The sequence below is a fragment of the Microchirus variegatus genome, assembly GCF_963457635.1.
Source record: "Microchirus variegatus genome assembly, chromosome: 19".
In the NCBI taxonomy this organism is placed as follows: domain Eukaryota; kingdom Metazoa; phylum Chordata; class Actinopteri; order Pleuronectiformes; family Soleidae; genus Microchirus; species Microchirus variegatus.
Genome location: NC_139820.1, coordinates 9,598,008 through 9,616,383, shown reverse-complemented (window position 1 = coordinate 9,616,383; position 18,376 = coordinate 9,598,008). Strand labels below are relative to the sequence as shown.

The following is an 18,376-nucleotide window of genomic DNA, read 5'->3' as shown; positions in this document are numbered from 1 at the left end:
AATCAGACGGCCTGCACTCCCCCTTCAGCCACTGAGGAACCCCATCTCCACCAGACCAAACCTTTAAAACTGGTAATAGCTGGTAATTACTCTGAAGCTATCGCTATTCATGTTTTAAATATTCAGGTACTGGCCATCACAAGGCTGTTGGCCTGGTGTCCTGTCCAGGGTGTAACCCACCTTTCGCCCTTTGATAGCTGAGATTGGCACCAGTGCCCCCGCGACCGTAATGTGGAGGATAAAGCGGTAGAAAATGGATGAGTGGATTGTATAGTCAATATGAACAAGACTGAATTGAGAAGTCTATGTAATCTATAAAGGATTTTCCTTTATTAAAAATAAAATATTGACATAAAGATATATGTTTTAGCAGACTTTCTGACTTGCTTATTTAGCAAGCTCTGAAGAACTAAAATTACTTTTAAATTACCAAACAACAAAAAGATACCAAGGACAAATGTGTTAACGTGTTGTGTGTAAAACATATTAGAAATGCAGAGCAGCGTTGCACTGTTGATTCAGTTGTATGTGCGGGAAACCGTTGATCACAGACAGTTATTGATTTTCTCATGTTTATTTTTTCCTTTGGCCGTAGATAACGTAACCTTCAACTGACGTGAACCATTTCTCAACTCCTGCCGGGAAATTATGTCTTTGTGTTTACATACGTGTGAAGGAGGGAGGTGAGAGGTAAAAAGGAGCAAGCTGTAGAGCAACCGTCTACATTGACAGCAGCACAGGATCAGGACGGATGATGGGAAGGATGTTGTGGCTGCTGGCCTCTCTGGCCTCTGTGGCTTCTCTGGTTGACGGCTCTCCAATGTGAGTAGATCTACTGTAACTTTATCCTAAAATAAAACAGTGGTTTAAAAGTTCAAACTCGTTGACAGTTAGAGAAAGGGTTGAGAACACAAAAACAGTTTTAAGAACACAGGCACTGATCAATGAATTCCCATTTTCCAAAATGAAATGAGTCACTGGAGCGTAAGGCAAAGTGGTAGTTTTTTGCAGAAAGACACATACATAGGAGCGAACTAAACCAAGAACAGCCTTTTAAATAGTCAGCCATTGTGTTTATCTGCGAACACCCAACGAAGGCCAGCCAGATCTAAGATAGTTCACCGTGGTGTGTGAGGTGACTGCTACCACTTATGAAACGCATGGCACAGTGATAAACAGACTCCAAAGACTGGAGATATTTGGTTGAAGCACTCAAATACAGGATGTTGCCATAATCAAAGGTAAGAGGGTTACTGATACAAGACGCTTCTGAGGTCTGAGGGAGAAGCAAGATTTTTTTTTTTTTTTAATTGTAGAAGCCTCATTCTGAGAAACTAACTTGAAAGCCTTGTGAAATCGAATGAGAAAGACAATATATTATGGTGTCAACAGCAATAAAAAAAATGATTTGACAAATTATCACATAGTTTGTTGATATAAATGGAGAATAAAATGGATCCTAAGACTGAACCCTTTGGCACACCTTTAGTGACCTTAAGAAAAGGGGAAGAGGAAACGGCCACTGTTCTGTTGGACAGATAATCAGCAAACCATGTGATTGCTTGATAAAAAAAAAAGAAAGATAAAGATGAAATGCATGGTGTAATCTGACAAGAGCATCTGTCCTTTCCTGTTCTCTGTAGGAAGGTGATGTCTGCCCCAAACATGTTGCGTGTCGGAACAACAGAGAGCGTCTTTGTGGAGTGTCAAGACTGTACAGGGGGAGACATACAGGTTCAGATCAAGGTGATGAACCATCCAACCAAGACCACGGAGCTGGTGACCACAACTGTGACCCTTAACAGTACAAATCACTTCCAGGCACGTGGACAAATAAAGGTAAATGAAACACTAACTAATTATTATTATTATTATTATTATTATTATTATTGTTATTATTATTTACACTACAGTTTTGTCACTCTCCCATTCACACCCATTCACTCACACCTTCATGGAGCACATCTATGTGCAGGTCTCTTTCTATCGCTCATCTTTCAAACACATTCACATGCTATATCAGGGGCCACATGGTGTTAACATTGGCATGTAGACGAGCAGAGCGAGGAATCGGACGCACAACCTTCTTGTCGAAAGAAGACCCACTCTATTTTGCATTTGAATTATTTTTTTTATTTTTTTTAATCTTATTTTTTAATCTGCTTATGCTGTTTATATGTTGTTTGTGTCACTTGTTTACCACTGACCTTTTTGCTGCTGTAAAAAGTGAATTTCCCCAGTGTGGGATCACTATAGTCTAATCATATACACCTGTCCTGCTCCTCATTACTGATTCCTCTGTACATGCTGTCTTCAGATCCCCCCTGAAGTGTTTAGCAGGAATGCCACCGTGACGCAGTACGTCTACCTGCAAGCGCAGTTCCCTTACCAACTGCTGGAGAAAGTAGTCCTTATGTCCTTCCAGTCCGGCTACATCTTCATCCAGACTGACAAGACCATCTACACCCCCAGGAGTAAAGGTGTGTTCAGTACTAAACCTCACAGACGTCTCTGTGACAGTAGTCCGCATATGATAGTACATCAGAACACACCGTGTGGCTTCATTCATGACAGTTTCTAACACTCTGCCATTTTAAACGGAATCAGTCTAATCAGCCTCTTTGTCTTTCTGTCAGTTCTCTACAGGTTGTTTGCAGTGACACCTCGTATGGAGCCCGTGGAGAGGAATGAAAAAAATCTTAAGGATTCTTCCATTGACATTGAGATTATGGTATTGCATTTAACTATAATGACAATACAGAATCATTTGACTCTTCAGCTGCATACTACAGTGTGTATAGCCTCTTGGGCAAAATAGCCAAGTGCTAGTCATTGAACTGATGACAACCAAGGATGATCGTTTGTTACTGTCTTGTTTGTGCCACTGTTATACTGTCGTACCCATTTATATGCCGATGATACTGTCATTTATACATCGAGCACCAATCATGCATTGTACTGACTGATTGTCATTTTTTTTTTTTAGACTCCTGAAGGAATCACTTTACCTGTTGATTCCATCACTCCAACATCAGGGATCCACGCTGGCAATTTCCAACTTAGTGAAATTGTCAGGTTAGTTTTATTTTGTTGAATTATTTATGAATTTGATCAGAAGATCAAGACCAGAGGCGATTCCGGAGTCTGTAGGGGCTCTAAGCAAAAATTCCCAGGGGGACCTTCCTTCCAACCAGTGTTCATCACCATTATGTTACAAATAATCTGACACCAACGAAAAATGTATGAGTTCAAAATATATTTTTTTTCAAAATGAATGAAATACCATGGAAAAACCTTGTAATTAAAAAGTATGTGAAAATATAAATGTAAAGAACAATAAAATACTGTAAATAGCTTTTTAAAAAACTATATAAACTTAGTAAAAAAAAATACATTACACTGTAAAGAACCCACATTATAAAACAATTAGGGCTGTCAAAATTAACGCGTTAACGCAGGATGATTCATTTGTGGAATTAACGCGTTATTTTTTAACGCATTAACGCACTTTCATCGCTACGGGTAGACGTGCAGTTTATGAACAGGCAAAGCGGCGGGCAACTGCTTGGGGCCCCGAGTCGATAGTGGGGCTCCCGACACTCGGAGCCTAAATGCATCAGTGAGCAGCTGCATCCCCGTCTCCCTTAAACAACAATGGTTGATTAGCAATGACATCTCGGTCGGAAACCTCCCTAAAGGGGCCCCACGTCTCCTCAAGTTAACCTGTGTGAAGCTGAAGGAAAATGAAGAGGAGTTATCAATCAGGAAGTTAGAAGAGGAAGAAAAAAGAAAGAAAGACACACAGTTGTAAGTGGCGCTACTGGCGCAGATAATGATATAATCATAACATTAACAGTCACTGTCTAACTAACGGGGACACAGACAGCAGCTAACATTAGCGTCAGAATGCTAGCTGACGCTAACGCTAACGCTAACTAGTAGAAGCAGTGCTTCAAAGTGCTGATGAGGAATTTCCTGCTGTGGGTTTAGTAAGAAAACTATTTAACTTCTATACTTTATATTTTGTTTATGATGTGAGTTATTTACAGTGCAAAGTATAGTTTTTTTAAAGTTATTTACAGCGTTTTATTTTTTCTATTTATTTATATTGTCTTATAATGTGGTTTTTTTTTTACAATGTAATGTTTATTTTTTACTAAGTTTGTATAGGTTTTTACAAGTTATTTACAGTATTTTATTGTTCTTTACATGTATATTTTCACATACTTTATTTATCTCTCCGTTCCTACAACAATATAAAGAGAAAATTTGAATTTTTTGGGCATATTTACAAATGGTAATTAATCGTGATTAATCGTGATTAATCCACAGCTACCTTGTGATTAATCTGATTAAAAATTTTAATCGTTTGACAGCCCTAAAAACAATATAAATATATAGAACAATAAAATACTGTAAATAACTGAAAAAACATATAAGCTTAGTAAAAAAGATATGCATTACACTGTAAATAATCTTCATTTTCCAAATTGTAGAACGATAACTTCACAGAGGTTAAAGTGAGGTGGGGTCCCTTTAGGGAGGTTTCCTACTGAGATGTCATTGCAAATCGCCCATTGTTGTTTAAGGGGGACGGGGAGGCGGCTGGTCACTGCACATTTCAGTAAAAAATGTGTGTGATATAGCTTTATTTGTATTATAATTTATTTTTAGTTGGTATTGTAAGGAATGTAGTCAAAACAAAAAAGTGAGACGCCTGAATACTTAGCCACTGTTTTCGGTTTCTGTGTGTGTGTGTGTGTGTGTGTGTGTGTGTGTGTGTGTGTGTGTGCAGTCCTGGAGTCTGGAAAGTGGTGGCCAAATTCATCAAGAACCCACAGCATAGCTACACTGCAGAGTTTGAGGTCAAAGAATATGGTGCGTCCCTTTTTACATTTAAAAAATTTACCTTTTAACACATGATGTAAGTATTTACTTGCTTGATGTTGGAATTTATATTTCCAGTGCTGCCGAGTTTTGAGGTGAAGTTGATGCCTGTGAGCTCCTTCTTCTATAAGGACAGTCCAGATCTCACTGTTAACATCAAAGCTACGTACGTATTTTATTTTTGATTTTTTTTTGTGGCTTTCAAAACTGGAATCATTAAAGTCTGAGTGGAGGAGAAATTAAATTATGTTATTGACAGCAGCTGTTTCTTGTGGCCCCAGGTATCTGTTTGGTGAAGAGGTGACTGGCACAGCATACGTGGTATTTGGGGTTGTGCTTGAAGGTCAAAAGAGGAGCTTTCCAAACGCTCTTCAGAGAGTACCGGTGAGGACATACTTGTGTTTTACACTCAGTTGAGTTCAGACTTTACACGTGAGACACAATCAGAGAGACTAAACTATTTAGAATATCCAGTTTTCTAGTTTTCAAGTTGCCTGTTGTCACCACCAGTTAAATTATTCATGTATTATCTATGTTGTATTAGATTGAAAATGGTGCTGGAGAGGCCAAACTGAAGAGGGAACACATCACACAGACCTTCCAGAATATCGACGACCTTGTGGGGAGTTCCATATTTGTAGCAGTCAGTGTGCTGACATTGAGTGGTAAGTAAGATAAGAATAAGATATGTAAAAGATGATAAGAAAATGTAAAACTCCTTATGTTAAAGTGTTAGTGTGTGTGTTTCTACATCAACTCAACAGGCAGTGAAATGGTGGAGTCAGAGGTGAGAGGCATCAAGATCGTTACATCACCCTACACCATTCACTTCAAGAAAACGCCCAAATATTTCAAACCAGGAATGTCCTTCGCTGTTTCGGTAATGCATTTACTCATAATTTAAAATTATAATGTATAATAATAATACAGGCCACATGGTTGGTGTAGTGGTCAGCGCTCTTGCTTTTGCAGCAAGTAGACCCGGGTTCAAGCCCCGGTTGGAACCAAGGGCCTTTGTGCAAGGAGTTTGCATGTTCTCCCCATGTGTGTGTGGGTTTTCTCCAGGTTCTCTGGTTTCCTCCCATAGTCCAAAAACATGCAATATGGGGATTTGGTAGATTGGTCACTCTAAATTGGCCGTAGGTGTGAGAGTGAGAGTGAATGGTTGTTTGTCTCTACATGTGGGCCTGCGATGGAGGATAGTGGTAGATGATGGAAGGATGGATAATAACAATATATTCTTATTGTTCAGCTGTTTGTTACTTTCATGGCAGATTGAAGTCGTGAATCCAGATGAATCTCCAGCTAAAGGTGTTGCTGTGGTGGTGAGTCCAGGTGATGTGAAGGGTTTGACTGCAGCCAATGGCCTTGCAAAGCTTACCATCAATACAGAGGCAAGAGCATCAGATCTGAAAATCACTGTAAGTCTCTGAAACATCTTGGATTTTTTTCCCTTTCCCTTAATACATTGCTTTTAATGGAAGCATGATATCTACTTGCAGTATTTAAAAGAAAGTGGCACCATGACCAAATTCTATAGCTTTATTTACTTTAAACTATTCCGTGATCTGATCTTAAGAAGAAACATCTCATGGATGCACTGGGATGCATTGTCAGTGATGTATCCTGGGTTCACTGGGCATGCAGATCATGACATGGATCATGTCTGGCCAGAGAGATGTTGTTGCAATGTGCTGGGGTGTGCTTGTTCATGCACCCTGCTGTCGGAGTCCTACTGCTCTGCCCACTCGCTCTTCCTCCACACCTGCTTGGACCTCTTCCTGAAGTAGATGGTGTTTCTCCTTGCCCTGGGCCTGGCTAACTTGGGTCTTGGGAAGCAGCCTGCTCTTCCCGTTGCCAGGACCCCCACCAGTGCCTTTTGCCTTAACCATGACTTTGCCACCTCCACTGCCTTCTCTGCCTTCCACTTCCTTCCTGTCCTCACTTCAGTCCCTGCTGATGACACCTTGCAGTCCCTGGAATCTCTGTAAGGGCTTCTCTAGTGCGTGCCACCTTGAACTCTTCTGTCAGCCTACTGAAGGGTAGCTGCAGGGTGTTACTTGTGCCATACAGGGCAGCGCTGTTGAGGCTGCGAGGAAGCCCCAACAACCTCCGAAGAAAGCAACTGATCTTCCTTTCGAGGGATTCCACAGTTGTTATTGGGACTGCATACACAAGGAGAGGCCACAAGACTCTGGGCAGAAAGGAATGCTGGTAGATCCAATCTTTAAATCTGCTAGGCAGGCCAGACTTGTCCACCTTGGTGAGCCACCCTCTGAGCTCTTCAGTAGACTTCCGGATAGCAGCAGAGTCTTTCAGGCTGGATTCAAAGAGCTTCCCAAGGCTCTTGACTGGGGAAGCTTTTGTTGACTACCTTCCCATTCTCCAGTACCATAGAAGTTGACTTGGAGGGCTTGAAACTCATCCTGGCCCATGTGATGAGTCTCTCCAGTCCCTGCAAGATTCACCTGCTCAACTGATGTTGTTGTGACGATCAGCTCGTCCATATAGGCTCTTATCGGGGGCTGCCAAACACCTGATCTGGATAGAGGCCCTCTACATTCTACCTCAGCAGCCTTTACCACCATGTTCCACCGTTCAATTCTTGTCAGTAGTTAACTCATGACTGGATAGAAGAATACAGATCTGGTACCTTTTATATTTCTTTACATTACTGTGTTTATAAACCTGTGTGTGTCTCTGATTTTAGGCAAAAACCAGTGATCCTCGTATTTTACTAGAAAGACAAGCATCAGCCACCATGGTAGCTGTTCCATATAAAACTGAAAGCAACAGCTACATCCACATAGGTAAATAAAATCCTGTAAAACTGTAACTTCAAAAGGTAAAACACATATTACGGCAGAGTACCATGACAGTCTTTCCAGTGTGCAGAACTCATCACAAAATCATTATTTGCAGATGTGGATTCAGCAGAGCTCGAGTTAGGAGACAATATGAAGTTCAACCTTATCCTGAACAAACAGTCAAATCAAGACACTGATATCACATACCTGGTGAGCCACATGCTATGACCTACTCATCGTTCTGCGTAAACTTAGTTTGGGTGCATGCTGATGTGTAAATCTGTGTCCCCAGATCCTGAGCAGAGGTCAGTTGATCAAACATGGCCGTTACAGGACAAAAGGACAAGTACTGATTTCCCTGATCGTTCCCATCACCAAAGAAATGCTCCCATCTTTCCGCATCATCGCCTACTACCATCCAAATAACAATGAAGTGGTATCAGACTCTGTCTGGGTGGATGTCAAGGACTCCTGCATGGGCTCGGTGAGACACACAATATTGATATAGTGGAGTTAAACTAAGGACATTGTCTATATATAGTCTACATATAGAAATGTAGTCTGTGTGTGTGCGCGTGCGCACATGCGCAAACTGCTTGAACAAACACAAAATGTTCTCTTTTCTTTACAATCAGCTGAAGTTAGAACAATCGAGACCTGGTTCATCATATGAGCCTCGAAGGATGTTTGGTCTGAAGGTTACTGGAGATCCAGGAGCCACAGTTGGACTGGTGGCCGTTGACAAAGGAGTCTATGTCCTGAATAACAAGCACCGCCTCACCCAGAAAAAGGCATTTTATTTTCATAAATTTTCATATTTGAATATACAGTATTTCAAAGGTTTGCAACGTAAGTGGTGTAAAAAAAAAAACATTTTTTCTTAGTATGTGTTTGGTCCAGATTGTAAAGCAAACTAAATGTAAGTGTGTTATTGTTTATATTTTTTTGTCAGTCTACAAATAGGTTTGATTGAGTTGGACATGGTGAATGAAAATTCTCACTCCACCAGTTTGTGTGTTTGTATTTCTGTGTGAAAATGTCTTCAACTCTGTTCAGGTGTGGGACATTGTGGAGAAATATGACACAGGCTGCACCCCTGGTGGAGGAAAGGATGGTATGAATGTGTTCTACGATGCTGGGCTGTTGTTTGAGTCCAGCACAGCTTCTGGAACTCCTTACAGACAAGGTGACACTATTTTACTCTCAGATCTTTTGGTTTCTATTTTTTTTCTCTCAGGATCAAATCTAACGATATGGAGCAGAAGTTTTGTGATCCTCATTTGACTGTCAATAATGAGTTGCAACTGATATAATAATAATAATAATAATAATAATAAAAAGAAGAAGACAAGTGTAGTCTAACCTTGTTGGACTCTGTTCAATGTTTTGTTGCATTTTCAGAACTACAATGTCCAACCCCCAGCAGAAGGAGAAGACGAACTACTATTATGGACGTCACAACCAGCTTAGGTAAGAACCACTGCTCGAAATCACCAGTGATTCAATGTTCAATCACATTCAGGATTGTATTGTCTGCAGTTGGGCATTTTGACTTACTTAAAGTGGCCATAGAACGGAAGTTCCAATTAACCCTGTTTTTTGGTGTGTATCTGCGCCATAACCTAGTTTAAGAAGCCCTGAAGTTTCAAAACAAACAGTTCAGCCACTGCTGAGAACACTGTGTTGTATTGTAATCTCGGGCTCAGCGAGATCTCTGAAAAAACCTGTTCTTGTTACGTGACCAGCACTTCTCCTGCTCCAGGCACTAATCCGGGCACATCCGGTTGCATACATTGTACCGCAGATGAAGAAGAACGTTCATTGTGGAGATGTCTCACTTGCGACAGTGTATTCTGACTCGGGGTCCGACTCCGGGTCAAATGCGTAAAAAGGGACAGCGGTGGGGAGTCGTGACGAAGCCATTTTTAAACAATGTTTTGATAATGAGTAGCAGTGCATCCACCATTCCAGAGGGGGGATCTGCACTTCTGAGAGCTGATGTACAAATTACATCACTTCAATGTACCCGCCCAATCACAGGACGGTTGGGAAAGCTCTCGTTGGCTGACCAATCACAACACAGTCTGTCTTCTGAGGGTGAGATTTCATTCTGAAACAGCGCGGCTGATGAGAGCTTCATTGAGGAGAGATTTCTATCAGCTCTTTTGCAGCGACTAGGGGGTTTTGACCATAAAAACAAGTTAATGTATGTAAGTAGACTAACATAACTCACATGTGCGATAGGACCACTCTATGGCCCCTTTAAGTTTTTCCTAATTCAAAGGATAACGTGACACTGTGCATAGAAAGAAATCCTTCATCATCATTCCTCCTATAACCTCCGTTTTTTTTCCTCCACAACTGTCTTGCTTTCCAGTGAGTCAGTATAAAACTGATCTTCAACGTGAGTGTTGTCTTGATGGCATGAAGGAAACAACACTTTCATACACATGTGAGAGGCGCAGTGAGTACATCTCTGATGGTGCAGAATGTGTTCAGGCCTTCCTGCACTGTTGCAATGAGGTGACACAACAGCGTGCTGAGAAGAAAGTGGACCAACTCCAACTGGCTCGCAGTAAGAGATGGGTAACAAGGAAGGAGTTGGATATCCATGATTGATACAAACACAATATTAAACTTTTTTGATGTCTCTCTAGGTGAGGTTGAAGACGACAGTTACATGGACAGCAATGAGATAGTGTCTCGCACTAAGTTCCCTGAAAGTTGGCTGTGGATCGACATCGATCTGCCCTCTTGCCCTGAACACACACCCAACTGGTGAGGCAACACACACACACACACACACACACACACACACACACACACACACACACACACACACACACACACACACACACACACACACAGATAGATATCCTCACTCATGACGCCACTAAAATCCCAACAATTTTCTTTGTTTCAGTGCAACCTCATCAGTGTCGAAAGATGTTCCTTTACAAGACTCGATCACAACCTGGCAGTTCACTGGCATTAGTCTGTCAAGAACCCATGGTGAGGATCTGTTGTTTCACTTTTTTTCATAGACTGTATGTTAAAATGAACTTAGTCTTGAGATCCGTGATTTGGCCACTGCCTTGACAGTTTTTTACAAATGGATCATTCTTCAGCTACAACCAGGCACCTATTGGTCGATACCAACAGTCAACCACGACTTTGAGGCTGAGATGTAGACAGGGCCGCAGGCACCGTAATTCACAGGCTGGCACAGTTACCTGCCAAGTGCACAGAGAGCAAACATACTCAAATTACAAAGCTTTGTGTAGAAATGTAAGGCCTGCATATACACCAAAGAGTAGCTGTGCAGTTTTTCCAACCTGTGAGGAGATGGAGAGGGAGAGCCCACACTTGAATGCTGTCCACAGCAACTAGAGACCAAAAAGCCACTCTGTTACCGACCCAACAAGAGCTACTAGTGACTTAAACATAATATACCCAGCTTACCTCCCAACACTGATGTGTCCACCCACAGTGCAGGGAGCACACTTCAGCTCCGCAAGGAGAGGAACACCTAAAACACAGGTGACTCTGCAAAACAATAGAGTGGAAGCGAGTGTAACACCGCCACCACATGCCGTAAAGTTAAAAAGCAATCCTGAGGCATAACCTACCTGATCACAGCCATGCCAAACAACAACCATGGCCACTCCAAACAGCGATCACAACATGAAACTGGTTCAGAAAGGAGGGGAAGCGTGAATCAGAACCGCAGTCTCCTGCCAATAAGCAGCTAGTGAAGTTGTTCCTGTTGGCTTATTACTGCTCCTTCCATCTTACGTCGTAGACTTTGATATGCAATCTATACAATTACTTCTCCTCTTCTTGAAGGAATCTGTGTCAGTGAGCCGTTAGAAGTGATTGTTCGAAAAAACTTCTTCATTGACCTTAGACTGCCCTACTCTGCTGTCCGTGGAGAGCAGCTAGAAATTAAGGCAATCCTCCACAACTACAGCCCTGATCTTATCACTGTAAGTCTCACACAATGTCATATGGAATTCCATCTGTTATTTTCAGAAGCAATAATAATTTTTAGATCTTGTGTTGCGACATTACTGCATTGCACAAAACTGTGATTTGTTTTATATCAAGACACATGGAGGTTGCGTTATGAGGTATGTTATTTTATGCATATTTCCTTTACAGGTGAGGACTAATGGTATAAATGTGAACACACTGTATTTAACTTGCAGCTGATTCACTTTGTGGTTTCTTGTCATCCACGATCATATGCTCAAAATGTATTCTCCTCCATCGCTCTTCCAAGGTGCGTGTGGATCTGACTGAGACGGACGATGTGTGCAGTGCGGCCTCTAGACGTAGAAGATATCGTGAGGAGGTCAAAGTCGGGCCAGAGAGCACTCGATCAGTTCCATTCATCATTATACCCATGAAGGACGGACAATTCGAAATTGAGGTCAAAGCAGCTGTGAAGGACTCGTCGCTCAATGATGGAGTCAAGAAGGTGCTGCGTGTGGTGGTAAGAGAAACAGACGCCATATTCATATGACAACGGTGTGCTAAAACATTCTTGACATTAGATGACATCAGACCAACTTCCAACAGATATGTTGTGTATATCCACACGTGTAAGAGTCAACATCTCTTCATACAATAGCAAAATCATTTGTCTGTGCATGTTCTCAAGAAGGAGCCACATGTTAGAGGTCAGTGCTGTTGCCTTGCAGCAAAAAGGACTGGGTTTCTGTCTCTGTGTGCACATGGGCGATGTTGTGGGGGCCGGGTGCAGAGGGCACAGAAGTCGCTGCTCCACTTCCCCCAGTGATGCAGTTTCAAGGGCAGTACCCACGTCCTCATCAAACTGGCACAACTCGGCTCACAAGACCCAGTAGTGTTCTGATGGTTTGCTAGTTGCCGCATGCGGAGCTTGGAGGTTCTGGTTCTGGTTCTGGTTCCTCCTCCGTCTCACCAGAGACAGCACTGAGCATGGCCTCTGTTCGTTGCGTCTTTCTTATGCAGCCCATCCCTGGTCTTGTGGATCCTCACACCTCTCAGGTTCTTGCAGGTCTTGCCATAAAAACAGGTTGCTCTCATTGGCAATAGTCCATTGCTTATGTCGTTTGGAGTGACCAATTTACCTAATCCCCATGTTGCGTGTTTTTGGACTACGGGAGGAAGCCGGAGAAAACCCACGCATGCACAGGGAGGTCATGCAAGAAAGGCCCTTTCCTTGCAGAAAGACTCTTGTTCCAACTGGGGCGTGAAGTTGTTCCAACCGGGTCTTCTTGCTGCAAAGGCGAGTGTGCTAAGCACAATACCAACCGTGGGCCCGCCACTGTATCTAGTTCATGGAAAAACCTAGAAGGTGCAGTTTGGACACGTCATCGCTGATGAACCCAGGGTCACAAGGTCTCAGATCATCAGACACCCTCAACGGGGCGACCCAGTCAGGGTTGATCAGACCCCAGCTTGTGTCCAAGCAGCGTGCTACTCCATGCTTCACCCCACCTGATCCAGAGCCACCTAAAAGCGTTTTCTGCTGCTTCACTGATGTTTTTGGAGGCATTCCTCTTGGAATCCCATATGTTAAAAGTGCTGGTGGCAGTGGGAGGCGCAAAAGACTAAAACACCTAACAATGGGCTGCACCACCATAAATGTTGCTGTGTCTCCACTACATGGTCCCAGCTCGCCTCTGCTCGGCATGGCTAGACTACAAGGTTTGGATGTGGTTCCATTACAATAAATATAGTACCTCCTCAACGTGGGCAGAGTCATCACAGCACGGCCGAATGAAACTGCTGTGACTTCGTTTTACACACGACACACACAAACTTGTGACTCGTGACTTGTAGAGCAGTTTGATTCAGTTAATTTTTATTAAAAAGATTTGTTCAGCACTTCCTCCATGACAGGGAGCACAGACTCTGTCCGACACAGTCACTGGACTGAAATACAGCGCCGCTCGGTTTAATTCTTGTGTCGGATGGCCTGGTTTAGAGTCTGTGATGAGACTCTGACCGGTCAGTGGCCAGCAGTCTGACGACGTCACGCATAGTATCGGCTCAGCTCGCTTGAAACCTCGCCAGAGCAGGTACTAAAAAAAGTACCAGGTACTGTTACTAATGGAAAAACAAAATAACCGTACTGTGCCGAGGTGAGGTCTATTGAAACATTATGGTTATGTTGTCTTAATTTAATCAATTTCCTTATGTATAGCACTTTATGGAAACTAGACATTTTATTTTGCTGTAGACCATCATATACACTGTTGTGTACATACATCTACTCTGCTGAAATTGTTGTACTAATCAGCGATGAGGTCTCTACACCTGCTCCATGTAGGGTTCTAGGGTTCCCTGCATGAAACACATAATCTATTTTTAGTTTAAATTTAAAATTAGTTGTGGTTATAATGTTTGTGTTGTTGTTTTTCCAGCCTGAAGGTGTACTCATTAAGTCTCCACAGACCATAATTCTAGACCCCACACACAAAGGTCCTGGTGAGTTCATGAATTTAATGCCTTCACTTTATAGTCATTCTGTGTTGTGTGTTTGAACTGACTTGAAATGACTTCCCCCACCCCCCAAACTTTCTTCATCCAGGAGGTAAACAAGAAGAAACCCTCAATAGTGGAATACCAATGAAAGACTGGGTTCCAAACACACCTACAAGCACACAGATCTCTGTGACAGGTGAGATATCACATTCTGCATTTTAAACATTACAGGCTTACACAGGCAACTCTATGTGCATTGTTTTTTAATACAGTATTGTTGATTAATAGTGTTTTGATTTTTCTGGTTATTCATGTACAGGGAATGATGTTGGTCCATTGGTAGAGAACGCCATTAGCGGGTCATCGATGGGTTCATTGATCCAGCAGCCCTCTGGCTGTGGAGAGCAGAACCTGGCTAGCATGACTATGCCTGTCATCGCAACCATATATTTGGACAGAACTAACCAGTGGAAACCTGTGGGCTTTCAGAGACGAAATGAAGCCATCGAGCATATCAAGACCGGTGAGATCACAAAGAACATGTTTATTTTATCCTTCTCTGTGGCTGAAATTGTATCAAACTACTCCTGTGCAGATTTACAGAGCTACAACGATGACACTGACACTAACAGATTTTTAGGGCTCCTTCAATGAAGGAGTCAGCTGAACAAGACTCCTCAAACTAACATACATGTATGATGCATGGACTGAATGGCAGTTGTTTTTTGTTTGGATCCAGGCTACAAGAATGAGCTCGCCTACCTTAATGGAGATGGGTCTTTTTCAGTGTATACCGGAAAGCAACATAGTGCCTGGTGAGGCATCCAAACATAAATGAGCTCATATGTAAATGTTTCCACATCCTCGTCTATCTCTGACTGTGTGAGGATGGATGTATATCTCATGTGTTTAATGTAACTTCACAATCACCCCCTCTCTCCTCTCTCAAAGGCTCACAGCCTGTGTGGTCAGGGTGTTTGCCATGTCATACCACCTGGTGCCAATGCAGAGGAGTGTGATCTGTAACGCTGTGAGGTTTCTGATTCAAAATGCACAACTTCAACCTATTGGCATGTTCAGAGAAACCGGGCTGGTGGTCCACGGAGCGATGAGACTCGTGCGTGAACTCATTCCGGTAACATCATAAATGACAAAAAAAAAAAAACCTGTCACGCTCACAAATTTTAATGAAAACATTTTCTGTGTGCAGGGAGGCACAGATTCAGATGCCTCCATGACGGCCTTCTGCCTCATCGCCATGCAGGAGTCACGCCAGCTATGTGCTGGCACAGTTAACGTGAGTACCTCACCTGCATGCATTGTATTACACCACTATGATAACATCACAAACTCACTGCACATAAGTGATGGACCAAACAGAGTTGAAGCATTAGTTTTTCATATCACATGATACGTGGATACCTGGATATGTGGTGTTTATCTGCTCTCCTGTCACACTCGGTCCTCTCATAATTTTTTATTTTTTTGCTTTCCTGATGTCCAGAGTCTGCCTGGAAGTATTGACAAAGCCGTGGCCTACCTGAAGGGGCGTTTGTCAGGTCTCACCAACCCATATGCTGTAGCCATGTCATCATACGCCCTGGCCAACCAAAACCAACTGAACAAAGAGATCCTCTACAATTTCGCTTCCCAAGGTGCAGTTACAGTTTTCCAATACAAGAAAAAAATAATAATACACATGCAAGAATAAGTTATTACGATTTAATTAGCCTGACATTAAAATAGTTACACATTAATGTGAGGATTTTAGCCAAAGATATAGATATTATAGGTTTCTGTCCTACTCAATGGGAATTCATTTTACGTAATGTTTTTCAGAAATATTAACGTGTTTATAATATGTTGTGGAAATTTCTCTGCTGCTGGTGAAGAATGAAATAGAGAACTTCTGCCGGCCGACACAGTTTTACTTTCGTTGCAAGGAAAAGGTCAATCTTCACAGGAGTGATCCTAGCTGGAGAAAAGGCCCAGAGCAAAGTGAACACACATTTATGCCTGAGCAGCTCCCCCTTCGCATTCCTCCAATAGACAAAGACTCTAACTTCAGACAGTGCTTTCACACCTCTTTTTCTACTGTAGGTATTGGGGAGCTGGCTCCCTGCTGGTGCTGCAGGAAGGCGTAGGCAAGACACAATACACAATATACAATACACTATACACAAAGGACCTGGTATTCTGTACTAGGCAGGTTTCGGGTGATGGGCAGTTCTAGCTCTGAGCCAGAGAATTGAATTTACCATTACAACTAAAAACAGTTTGTTTGATATTTTTTTTACTGTCATAATATCTGAATTGGCCTTTAAAATCCTTCCTCAATTGAGCTCTCATGTCTGCAGGTCTGAATGTGAGATTACATTTTCCATATCAGATGACATTTGGCACAAGTTCTGCCCCATAATAAAAAAAAAGGTTATTTGCCTGTGTTTTTCTTACAGAGTTGTCCCACTGGAATGTTCCTAAAGGACATTTTTATACATTAGAGGCCACAGCTTATGCTCTTCTTGCTCTGGTCAAGGCCGAGGTGAGTCTCCTTTCATATGTTCGCATTGGTGCATCAAAAGCTTTATTTCCAAACCTTCTCACTGATCTTTAATTCAAGCACCGCCTCCCATTTTGTTTAACATGTGCTTTCTCCTCTGGACAATACTTTATATAAATTAAACATTATGGTCTTTGGATGCAACCCACCATTTACTAAATTTCACAGACCTTTATATGGTGTGTTTCAAACATGTTCTCACCTTCTGTCAATACAGGCCTTTGAAGATGCTAGACCTATTGTGAAATGGTTCAACATTCAGCAGAGGTATGGTGGAAGTTATGGCTCAACTCAGGTAACAGTACATCCCAACTTGACATCTAACATCTTTTTTTTTTGTTACATAACCTATATATTTATTCTTGTTTCCTCCTGCTCATTGTTTTTCTGTCCAGACTACGATGGTAGTGTACCAGGCTATAGCAGAATACTGGGCTAATGTTAAAGAACCAGAGTATGATCTGAATGTGGACATCCATTTGCCTGGCAGGTCCAAGCCAGAGAAGATCAACTTCAACAGGAACAACCACCACATGACCAGAACATCAAAAGTGAGCGTGCACACTCTGTCACACACACTGTCATTGGCTGTTATCAATCCTGTTTTTCTTATCATCTGGTTTCTTTTGTTTTTATTTTGATCACAGATCAATGATATAAACAAGGATGTAAAAGTGACTGCGACAGGAACTGGAGAAGCAACACTGAAGGTAAATAAAGCATGTTTCTGTTTTTCAGTCATGTATGAATAAACACTATTAAACCCATGCAATATAAGAATGCACTTTGTTCCTGTGTTAACAGATGGTGTCACTGTATTACGCTCTGCCGTCGCAAAATGAGAGCGACTGTCAGATGTTTAACTTGTCAGTGGAGCTCATTCCAGGTAATTTGATGCCCCCTGCCATTTGAAAATGATTTTCTGCCATGACAAAAGATTAAATGCTCATGTCGTATTTTGCTTTTCCAGAGAAAATGGATGGGGATAAGGCGGTATACAAACTGAAAATAGAAGTTTTGTAAGTACGGCTAAGAAATGATGCTGGTTTAAAAGGTCCAGTGTGTAACATTTAAGAGGGCTTATTACCATAAGTTGAATATACGACCTATATGTATATTTGTATAATCACTTAAAAATAGTCCTTTATTAGTCCCACAGTGGGGAAATTGACATTGTTACAGCAGCAAAGACATTAAAGATTATAAATAATAAACATGAATTACCAAAAAAAGTACAATATATAAAGATATTAACACTAAGACTATAAAAAAGTTCAAATAGAATGTATTATGTACATTACAGACTGTCTCCAAAATATATACAGTGTGGGCTAGATATTTACGTTATAATCAAAGATAGAACATGGGAAATTATATGGGTATATTGCACTTGTTTGATTTTACAGTATATTGCACGTGGTAGGGAGAAATGAGTAGCCTGGTTATCTTATGCAATGGTGTTGAATTGACTTCAGTTTCACATTTTGGAATGAAAGCTCTGTCCCCCACATATGGACAAAACATATTAATTCATTAACACTGGACCTTTATTACAGGACATTTTCTCACCAGCCCTAGTTGCTTTGTTACTTCACCTCTTTCTCACTACCATTGTATTCTTCATATTTTTCAATGAAATGTGTTCATT

At 41.7% G+C, this 18,376-nt stretch overlaps 1 protein-coding gene across 1 annotated transcript in view; it reads left to right on the top strand.

Annotated features, from left to right (window-relative positions):
- Positions 1–763: 763 nt before the first annotated feature.
- LOC310940712 (complement C3-like) overlaps positions 764–18,376 on the top strand; it is a gene marked incomplete at both ends in the record, with an annotated part of 26,910 nt that continues 9,297 nt past the window's right edge. The window contains 35 exons of the mRNA XM_083905703.1: positions 764–822; positions 1,644–1,839; positions 2,318–2,480; positions 2,637–2,731; positions 2,987–3,075; positions 4,796–4,878; positions 4,966–5,053; positions 5,169–5,271; positions 5,432–5,556; positions 5,656–5,767; positions 6,162–6,308; positions 7,598–7,697; positions 7,810–7,904; positions 7,987–8,178; positions 8,330–8,485; positions 8,751–8,880; positions 9,096–9,164; positions 10,072–10,269; positions 10,352–10,472; positions 10,618–10,706; positions 11,541–11,680; positions 11,977–12,189; positions 14,108–14,171; positions 14,275–14,364; positions 14,488–14,691; positions 14,908–14,983; positions 15,120–15,285; positions 15,379–15,465; positions 15,673–15,823; positions 16,625–16,710; positions 16,946–17,023; positions 17,124–17,279; positions 17,376–17,438; positions 17,533–17,614; positions 17,699–17,747. Coding sequence (XP_083761829.1) covers positions 764–822; positions 1,644–1,839; positions 2,318–2,480; positions 2,637–2,731; positions 2,987–3,075; positions 4,796–4,878; positions 4,966–5,053; positions 5,169–5,271; positions 5,432–5,556; positions 5,656–5,767; positions 6,162–6,308; positions 7,598–7,697; positions 7,810–7,904; positions 7,987–8,178; positions 8,330–8,485; positions 8,751–8,880; positions 9,096–9,164; positions 10,072–10,269; positions 10,352–10,472; positions 10,618–10,706; positions 11,541–11,680; positions 11,977–12,189; positions 14,108–14,171; positions 14,275–14,364; positions 14,488–14,691; positions 14,908–14,983; positions 15,120–15,285; positions 15,379–15,465; positions 15,673–15,823; positions 16,625–16,710; positions 16,946–17,023; positions 17,124–17,279; positions 17,376–17,438; positions 17,533–17,614; positions 17,699–17,747 — 4,115 coding nt within the window. The remainder of the gene's footprint in view (positions 823–1,643; positions 1,840–2,317; positions 2,481–2,636; positions 2,732–2,986; positions 3,076–4,795; positions 4,879–4,965; positions 5,054–5,168; positions 5,272–5,431; positions 5,557–5,655; positions 5,768–6,161; positions 6,309–7,597; positions 7,698–7,809; positions 7,905–7,986; positions 8,179–8,329; positions 8,486–8,750; positions 8,881–9,095; positions 9,165–10,071; positions 10,270–10,351; positions 10,473–10,617; positions 10,707–11,540; positions 11,681–11,976; positions 12,190–14,107; positions 14,172–14,274; positions 14,365–14,487; positions 14,692–14,907; positions 14,984–15,119; positions 15,286–15,378; positions 15,466–15,672; positions 15,824–16,624; positions 16,711–16,945; positions 17,024–17,123; positions 17,280–17,375; positions 17,439–17,532; positions 17,615–17,698; positions 17,748–18,376) is intronic.